A 10,471-nucleotide genomic window follows, 5' to 3' on the forward strand; every position below is an offset into this window, starting at 1 on the left:
TTTTGAGTGTGGTAATTTTAAGTTTACATTAAATTTATTTTATTAAAAATCTATTAGTAATGTATTGTAGTAGAAGTACATTTTCCCAAAAGTTGTACTTAAGTACACTTAATATGAATGCATTATTAGCACTAACACTTAAATTGATTTTGAGTGTGGTAATTTTAAGTTTACATTAAATTTATTTTATTAAAAATCTATTAGTAATGTATTGTAGTAGAAGTACATTTTCCCAAAAGTTGTACTTAAGTACACTTAATATGAATGCATTATTAGCACTAACACTTAAACTGATTTTGAGTGTGGTAATTCTCCCAGGTTAAAAAAAGTGCACTAAAATACACTTTATTTAAGTATACTTAGTACACTTTTCAGTAATGTACTAAAAGTGCTCTATTTTCGCACACTAATTTTGTACTTATTGTACTAAAAAATAGTATTAAGTATATGTTAAGATAAACTTAATACTATCTAAGTGTACTCAACTGTGCTATTTTGAGACACCATGAAATTGAACTAAAATGTGCTTTTAACATACTATATCTGTATTTTAAAAAATATATTTAGTTACAACTAGAAATACACTTGAACCCTACTTTTGAACATTTATAAATATATTTATGACTAATTTAAAGTATAGCAATAATATATTAAAAGAATATACAAAGTGTGAAAAAAGTGTGCTAAAATACAATTTAAGTACACTTAGTGCACTTCCCTAATGTACTTAAAGTGCTCTATTTTCGGCCACTAATTTTGTACTCTATATACTAAAAGTTATTCTTAAGTATATGTTAAGATAAACTTAAGATCATCTAAGTGTACTCAACTGTGCTATTTTGAGACACCATGAAGATGAACTAAAATGTGCTTTTAACATACTATCTCAGCATTTCCAAAAAATGTATTTTGTTACCACTTCTAATAGAATTGAAACATATTTCATAAACCTTTAAATATACTAATTATACATAAAAAATAAAACACAAAGCGTATTTATAATGTATTGCCCAGATATTTTTATCAATAAAAAATACACTTGTTGATTATTTAAAATACATAAATATATAACAAATGTATGCAAGGCGTATTTATAATGTATTTCCCACATATTTTTATTACAAAAAAAATACACTTGTTGATTATTTAAAATACATGAATAATATAAAATAAATGTATACAAAGCATATTTATAATGTATTGCCCACATATGTTTAATAATAAAAAATACACTTCTTAATTATTTAAAATACATGAATAATATATGATAATGTATACAAAGTGTATGTCACGCCCTTGGACTGTTTGTCTTGGTTTTCCCAGTGTTTCCCCCATTGGACTGTCTGTTTGGTTTCTCCCATGCCCTTTTTTGGTCTTCCTGCTCATTAGTGTGATCCCCTCCACCTGTTGTTGTAATTATCTCCCCTTTATAAGTTTGTTTGATTTCCTTGTTTCTTTGTCCGGCTACAAGCGTTACACCTAGGTTCCTTCGTTGTGTGCACGTCTTCTCCCGCCATTCCTGTCTATTGTTACTCTGCCTGAGGATTTATTGAAGACTTTTTATTGAAGACGTTATTTTTTGCTTTCCTACACGTTTCGTGACAACGTATTTATAATGTATTGCCCATACATTTTTATTCATTATAATACACTTATTAATTAATTAAAATATATCAATTATATATAATAAATTTATTCAAAGCGTAATTATAATGTCTTGCTCACATATTTTTATTAATAAAAAATACATTATAAATACGCTATGTATACATTTATTATATATTGTTCATGTATTTTAAATAATCATCAAGTGTATTTTTTATTAATAAAAATATTTGGGCAATACATTATAAATACGCTTTGTATACATTTGTCATATATTATTCATGTATTTTAAATAATCATCAAGTGTATTTTTTATTAATAAAAATATTTGGGCAATACATTATAAATACGCTTTGTATACATTTGTCATATATTATTCATGTATTTTAAATAATCAACAAATGTATTTTTTATTAATGAATATATGTGGCCAATACATTATAAATACGCTTTGTATACATTTTTTATATATTATTCATGTATTTTAAATAATTAATAAGTGTATTTTTTATTAATAAAAAAAATGTGGGCAATACATTATAAATACGCCTTGTATACATTTGTTATATATTATTATTGTATTTTAAATAATCAGTAAGTTTATTTTTTATGTATAATTAGTATATTTAAAGGTTTATGAAATATGTTTCAAATGTATTATAAGTGGTAACAAAATACATTTTTGGAAATGCTGAGATAGTATGTTAAAAGCACGTTTTAGTTCATCTTCATGGTGTCTCAAAATAGCACAGTTGAGTACACTTAGATGATCTTAAGTTTATCTTAAGGAGTACTTAAGAATAACTTTTAGTATATTAAGTACAAAATCAGTGCCCGAAAATAGAGCACTTTAAGTACATTAGGGAAGTGCACTAAGTGTACTTAAATTGTATTTTAGCACACTTTTTTCACACTTTGTATATTCTTTTAATATATTATTGTTATACTTTAAATTAGTCATAAATATATTTATAAATGTTTAAAAGTAGGGTTCAAGTGTATTTCTAGTTGTAACTAAATATATTTTTTTTAAATACAGATATAGTATGTTAAAAGCACATTTTAGTTCAATTTCATGGTGTCTCAAAATAGCACAGTTGAGTACACTTAGATGGTATTAAGTTTATCTTAACATATACTTAATACTATTTTTTAGTACAATAAGTACAAAATTAGTGTGCGAAAATAGAGCACTTTTAGTACATTACTGAAAAGTGTACTAAGTATACTTAAAGTGTATTTTAGCACACTTTTTTCACATTTTGAATATTCTTTTAATATATTACTATTATACTTTAAATTAGTCTTAAATATATTTATAAATGTTTAAAAATAGGGTTCAAGTGTATTTCTAGTTTTAACTAAATATATTTTTTAAAATACAGATATAGTATGTTAAAATCACATTTTAGTTCAATTTCAGGGTGTCTCAAAATAGCACAGTTGAGTACACTTAGATGGTATTAAGTTTATCTTAACATATAGTTAATACTATCTTTTAGTACATTAAGTACAAAATTAGTGTGCGAAAATAGAGCACTTTTAGTACATTACTGAAAAGTGTACTAAGTATACTTAAATAAAGTGCATTTTAGTGCACTTTTTTTTTACCTGGGAAGGTTAATGTTTGGTCTTCACAAAATACCACTGCTACAGTATGCTGCTGCAGAGCAAGTGTGGATTTGCTATGGCCAATAAATACACAAACAAGATTGTCAGCAAACAACACAGGCTGTTGTACAATGGCATACATTTCATAGTTCTGTCACTTGCCTGTCTTTCTCCACATTCGAAGACATTGTGGCACTGTAGATCAAAACCAACACATACGAGTGTTGCGTTCAGCCTCCTGCAGTAATGCAGTGAAGTATTTCATTTTGGCTGAATCTAATATCGGTGAAACTTGAAGAATGTAACCTTCTACCTCGGAGCATGCTCACTTAGCTGACGACATTTTCAATATTCAAGATTTTCTTTACTATTAAACAGGGTTCCTCAAAACTTACCCTGGAGGTCCAATGCGCTGCAGAGTTTAGCTCCAACCCTGATCAAACTCACCTACCTGTGATTCTCTAATGATCCTGAAGACCTTTATTAGCATTCTCAGGTGTGTTTGATTAGGGTTAGAGCGAAACTCTGCAGCGCATTGGACCTCCAGGGTAAGATTTGAGGATCCCTGCTATAAAAGTAAAAACATAATAACCTTTAATAAAACAATGCATACTAAATGAAAAGCAAACAATAAAGATTTCAAAGAGGTCCAAATCAGGTTTAATTAGGGTTGAATCTAAACAGTGAAGGGCTGTGGCCCTCCAGGAGTTTGACACTTCTTTATCAAAGTGAAAACCACTTAAACACTTCTATCCTGAAAAAAATAAATAAAACTTGAAAAACAAAAAATTTAGATGTTTTGACTTAAAACTATGAATGCATAGTTGAAGGCAAAATTACTTGTGTGTTAATTCATTAACTACTTTGAATTTTAACACCAGTATCAAAACAATAACCATTAAAATGTTCAAGTTTAAAATAATTAATTTCAAGTCATGGATTTAGTTTCAATTCAATTAAAATTTGGATTTCATTACTTATCTTCATGAAATATTCACTCTTAAATTTCAAGTAGTTTTGTAAATGAATATAAACCCATCAACAACATAAAGCAAACAATTTAGTAATTCACAGTAAAAACAAATCAATTTACTCAAATTAGCCAAACTTCAAGATGTCTCATGAGAATGGTCAAACCTGATTTTTTTTTTACATGAAACATTAAGCCCCAAACCGGTGGGACCTATATATACACCAGAAAAGTGTTAAATTTAACACCTGTGGAGTTAGACAAACGGATGCAGAATTAACATCACTATGTCTAATTTATGAAATCATTTTGTATTGGTATATTCACAATTGCATGTCATGTTTTTGAAATGTTTATTCAGTAAAATGTTTAACAAAATGACCAATAAACAGCACTGAGCAACATGAAAACATCTTGTAATTTTTAAAGATGTCAAATTGGCACAGAACTCCAGTTTTCACTTAGAATAACTTTCTGGATTTTAATGACAACATGTTACTAAACGAAGTATGCACTGAAATTAACAAAAAAAAAAAACTTTGCATACAAATATATGCATCACAGTGTATAAAGTTGGACAGCAGAGTTCAATGTTGATGCTCTTATTAACCTGGATATTAAAATCAGAAGTTTTAACAATTCACTGCATAATTAAAAAAAATTTTTTCCTGAACATTTGCTTGACCAATTGTCGTCAAGCTAAGATTGCCAGCATTTACAAAACCAAACAAATAAAGCCACCAGAAATAAAAATGAGGGTTTTGATAACTACATGTTAAACTATGTGCATTATCCAGATGTTGCTCTCCAGAACTGCATTAAATTCTGCATGGAAGTCTGGAAAATTATCATAGTTCTCACACAGCTGAAGGAACATCCCACATGTACGACCAATATATGCCTTGTGAAAACAAACTCGACAGAGATGCAGTCTGAGACAATCAAGTGACATCCTGTGCAGAACCTCAGAAACTTTCCTAGTTTCTCATCATCCATTTCTCTGATGGACTAACATTAAACGAACACATACACACGCAAATCACAAATACATGGTACATGGCAAACCCGCACAAGACCTTCTTTACACATCTAGTGACTGGTGAGAAGGTGTTTGTAATGATGGATGCCGAGAAGCCCCTGTCTGCAGCCTGCAGATCGAGGCGGGGCTGAATCTGGGGCGGGGTTGCACGTGTCGCCCCGCCCACATGCCTTCTCATTGGTTGTAGGTAAATTAATAATGTCGAGATAACGTTACTCCCACAACTCATCTCATTGGTGGCAAAGTAATGACGTTGAATACATTATGAAGTTAAGGGAAATGAAATAGCAGATAAAATGGCAAAGGAAGTTACTAAAAATAATCAAATTGATTTTACAGTTATTATTAGAGGAACAAAAATTATTATTAAAAATGAATTAAAGAAACAATGGCAACAACAATGGGAAGAAAATAGGAAAGGACGATGGTTTCATAAGATTCAAAGGAGAGTGGGAGAAATAAGGTGTACAGAGAGGAATAGGCGAGAAGAGACAATCATATCAAGGCTTCGGTTTGGACACACGGGATTAAATGAAACATTACTGAAAATAGGTAAACATGGCACAGGGAAATGTGAATATTGCCGGCATGAAGAAAGAGTGGAACACCTCATATTAGAGTGCAGGAAATATGAAACAGAAAGAAGACAATTGACTTTGGAGCATACTATGGAATTACCCAATATAACCAAAAGATGGCAGCACAGGATTATTTATTATGCAGCGGCCTTTTAAACTCCCTACATTTTTCAAGACGTCTTGCTTTTCGATTTATTATAAAATTACTAGTAGCCTATAATAAATTGTAGTACTTTTACCGTCCTTAAGTATATAGTATAGGAAGTGCAGAAAACCATTAAGCTCACACACAAATAGCCTATAAGGGTAAATTATTTAAATACTAATATATAGTTCACTACAAATACATTAAATAATTATGGTATAATAGTTAAATAATGCACTCAATGTGAATTGATAGGAATATTAAATATTTTATAAAATGTAATAACATCTTTTAAGTTTTATCTTGAACTCTAAAATCTATTGATCTATTAACCATACTTGTTCCCGCTGTAGTTTTGTTACTCTATATTTAGTCTGAATCATTTAAGCTCTTTTTTGCCATCAGCTTGTCAGATGTTTGGTCCAGTTATTACTGTCAATCATAGCAATGAATCGCGCATATTTAGCCGTATTACTCTATTTTTTTAAACTGGCATTTGTCATTCTTGAAACGGTATACATGGACGCTTGGTCCTCTTACACAAACAACACTTTTCTTCGATTGTGAATGGATTATGTAGAGAAAACAAACAAATATGCTCATATTACAGCACAGTACAGTTGACCAGAAATGAATTAGCTGGCTTGACTAAACAAGGAAGTAATCCGACATGGTAAATTAATAGTGAAATTAGAAGAAATTAAAATATGTTTCAATTTAGTAGATATACTTCGGGAAGGGTCAACAGATTGTTATAGGGTGTTATTTCAATTTCTTAGAGAAATTAATGTATATGAGCACAGAGGACCCAGACTGCTGTTTCGCGTGTCACTAAGATCGGGAGTGAGAATCAGAAATAACTGTGAACATTATTATCATAAATAAATAACAGTGAAATTAATGTGTCATAAATGTTTGTATTTTTATAAACAACTCTGATGTTTAACAACACTTTTCTAGTTATTAATTTAATAACATAAGGATAGTGGACAATCTTGCTGATAATTTTCCACATAAATGTATGTTTTCCACACATTATGTATCTTATCAACAATTAAGACAATAATAAAAAAAAAAAAAAGCTGTAAATAAACACCACTGGTTAACATTGCATAACATGCTTGTAAATGTATGTAACCTTGGACCACAAACCAGTCATAAGCGTACGTTTTAATTGAGATTTGTACACATCTGAAAGCTGAATAAATAAGCAAGGGATTCAGCGTTTATATTAAACGTATAATTCATAAGTATAGTTTCCAACTGCATTTGGCGTCAATCCATTTCACTAACCAACGAGATGAGTTGTGTGAGGGAAGTTGCGTCGACGTCATTAATTTACCTACTACCAATGAGAAGGCATGTGGGTGGGGCGACACGTGCAGCCCCACCCCAGATTCAGCCCCGCCTCGATCTGCAGGCTGCAGACGGTTGTGGCTAGAGGGTATACAGCTCAGACCGGAAACTAACAATGAAATTAATTGTTCTACCTATTAGATTGTGTTTTATTAACGTCTACACCTACCCCAACCCTAAACTTAGCCCTTACTATAATACAAAAAAAGTATTATTGTTGTACAGTGTGACAAAAATAACGTTAGACTGATGTGCGCATGCCCAGTAGCCTTAGCTGTATCCCTTCTAGACTTTACCGCTGCAGACAGGTGCACTTGGATCAACTGGGCACACATTGCGTGACGTCATCAGCTGCTGAATTTAAATCCGCTTTTGCGCATTGATTTGAACAATAAAATTATAGTTCGTAAAATACACATGGTCTATGGAAACAGCAATAACAATCTGTTCAATTACTTTCAATTATAAATAGTTTTATTTATATCAGACACACATTGTGTAGGTAAATTTTATTCTATTTTTCTCCTTTTTCCATGTATTTTGGGAGAAGTGGATGAATTGAGCCATTGCATATCCCACAGATCTTATTCTATGAATTGCACTGAAAAACACACCGACAGTGCTGTAACCTGAGGGAAGTGTTTTATCTAAAACATCAGAACCCTTAAAATTTCTGTAAAAAATGTTACGAAAAAAACTGACAGATGAGGAGATCAGAGAAATATGTTTTAATTCTGATGAAGAGGTACATTTTAAGAGCGATTCTGATGATGAGCTTCCACCCAATCTCCAGACCCTCGAAAGCGGTGATGATGGCACAACTGGTACCCACGGAGAGACATCCAATTTAGCAGAGCAGGTAAGCTCTACCTGGGCAGCTACCAGCAACTTTACCCCTCCTGGACCAGGTGTCACCTTTGACAGCTCCAAGTCTGGATTGCAAACCCCTCCTGCATCTGCTACTGAGGTCCAATGCCTCAAACTGTTTTTTTACAGAAGAGCTTGTTGGAGAAATTGTTGAGGAAACGAATCGGTATGCCTCAGAACTCCAGGAGAAGGTGGCACCAGGGGTGTTGGTATAGTTGACACCCACCTTGCCATCTTTCCCATCAAAGAAATGTACTTGTTCCTGGTAGCGGTTCTTCTGAAGGGAGCTATCAGAAATCCATCTCTCCAGCATTACTGGAGCACCGACCCGTTACTGCAGACCCCTTTCTTCGGAAAGCTGTTTTCACAGGACCACTTCCTCCGGCTCTTCTGTTGTCTGCATTTCTCCAACAATGCAACAGCTAGTCAGCAGGATCCACTGCACAAAATAAAACGCATATTTACTGCAATTACCTCCTCCTTTCGTGATGTTTTTTTTCCCCATATAAAGATCTCTGCGTGGGCGAATTACTGATGAAATGGTAAGGTAGGCTAGCCTTCCGTTAGTACATCCCTACGAAAAGAAACCGATTTGTGAAGTGTGAAGTTTTTCGTCTTGTGTGATGTGCTGACCGGATATGTGCAAGACATGGTCATTTATACTGGATCCACTAACGACATCTGCCACTATGAGGGGTTAGGCATTTCTGGTTCAGTTGTAATGAGCATACTTGCAAAGTATGTCTTTGCAAAAATGCCAAAAGGGCAAGTTGAGTGCAGACAGAACAGAACGCCGCTGGTGGTAAAATGGCATGATATGAGAGATGTTCTTATGCTTACCACGGTACACTCCTCCAAGATGTCAGCCACAGGAAAAGTTGATCATGTCACGGGAGAGAAGAAGGTCAAGCCTCATTGTGTCCTAGAATACAACAAAAAGATGGGGGCAGTCGACAAGGCTGACATGGTAAAAGGCTTTCTTGAGTGTGCCAGGAAAACAAGAAAGTGGTATAAGAAGATCTTTTATCTATTTCACTGCCAACTGTCAGGTTAGAAATTTACACAGCCATCTAAATTAACCATAACTTATATTTCATGCATTTTACACTTATATTTAGAACGCACAAGTGTGTTCACAACTATACTGTCCTTTACTAACACTCTTCATTCCCCACAAATGTAATTTACTATCAACAGGACAGGTCACCACTTCCCTGGAGTTCAGGACAAAACCTGATGAAAGAGCTGCTGGAGGAGTATGGCACAACCCAGAGCCATACAGAGAGAGAGTTGCAACTCCGTTGACGCCACTGGACCATTTTTTTACAGCAATGGCGGATCGTGTAGATGCTCAATAGTACCCGGAAGTTCGCGCTAATAATATCAGCGCTGTAGAGATGCAGCAGAAGAGATCGCTGTGATCAACTTTTAAACGGTAAGACATTTATAAAACAAAACTGTACACCACTGATCATCAACTGGTGGCCCGCTGAGCCGTTCAATCCGGCCCGTGACTGGATTACAAAATTGTGAGGATCAAAAAGAAAATAGTGGTCCACACTATTAAAGCAACTAAAAATAACAACAACTGAGTCTCTTGTCAGAATAACCACCATTTATGACTATATTTAGGCTACACTCCGAAATGAGGACAGACTCAGACAGACTATATGGCGTTAAGCATTTATTGTTTCAAACTGGTTTTAAAAAAAAATAAACGAACGCATAACTTTTCCTCATGCCCTTACTTAACATTTTTTTTGTTTTGTTTTTTTCTAAGTCTCAACAACATGCTTGAAATTAGCAGGCTCCTCTGGCACAACTTAAAATAGCATGGGAAATAAATAACCTGGTACCAGAACAAACAGGCAACAAATAATGTTCGCACATCAAATGAAACGTTAAGTGGGCTTGAATTGAAAACAGTTGAAAGTGGAACGGAACATGGTGAGCACATACATAGCCAGCGTTTTCAATGTGTCATATGTCTCGGGACAAGATACCCAAAATGCGTTCAGGCTTTCAGCACCACGGAGAGCCGCCTTCATGTCACCTGCGGCCTGAATTTCAGCCAGCTGGCTCTGAATGGCCACCTCGTCTAATGGCAGGTGCGAAAAGTATTTGGCTTCCTTAACCCCGTCAATGACAGCTTTCTGCACTTCCTCTGCCAAAACGTGCACACGACGTGCATTAGTTGAGGCAGATAGAGGTACTTGTTTGAAAGATGCAATAATTCTGTCCATTGATTTGTCGGGGCAAGTTCCTCCAGAACGGTGATCATGCACTCCTTTAAAAACTCA

At 33.6% G+C, this 10,471-nt stretch overlaps 1 protein-coding gene across 1 annotated transcript in view; it reads right to left on the reverse strand.

Annotated features, from left to right (window-relative positions):
- The window catches only part of LOC141332960 (uncharacterized), a 15,162-nt gene extending 6,678 nt beyond the window's left edge, over window positions 1-8,484 (reverse strand). Inside the window, exon 1 of the mRNA XM_073837917.1 lies at window positions 8,175-8,484. Coding sequence (XP_073694018.1) covers window positions 8,175-8,484 — 310 coding nt within the window. The remainder of the gene's footprint in view (window positions 1-8,174) is intronic.
- Window positions 8,485-10,471: the final 1,987 nt, after the last annotated feature.

This window comes from Garra rufa, chromosome 4 (genome assembly GCF_049309525.1).
Source record: "Garra rufa chromosome 4, GarRuf1.0, whole genome shotgun sequence".
In the NCBI taxonomy this organism is placed as follows: domain Eukaryota; kingdom Metazoa; phylum Chordata; class Actinopteri; order Cypriniformes; family Cyprinidae; genus Garra; species Garra rufa.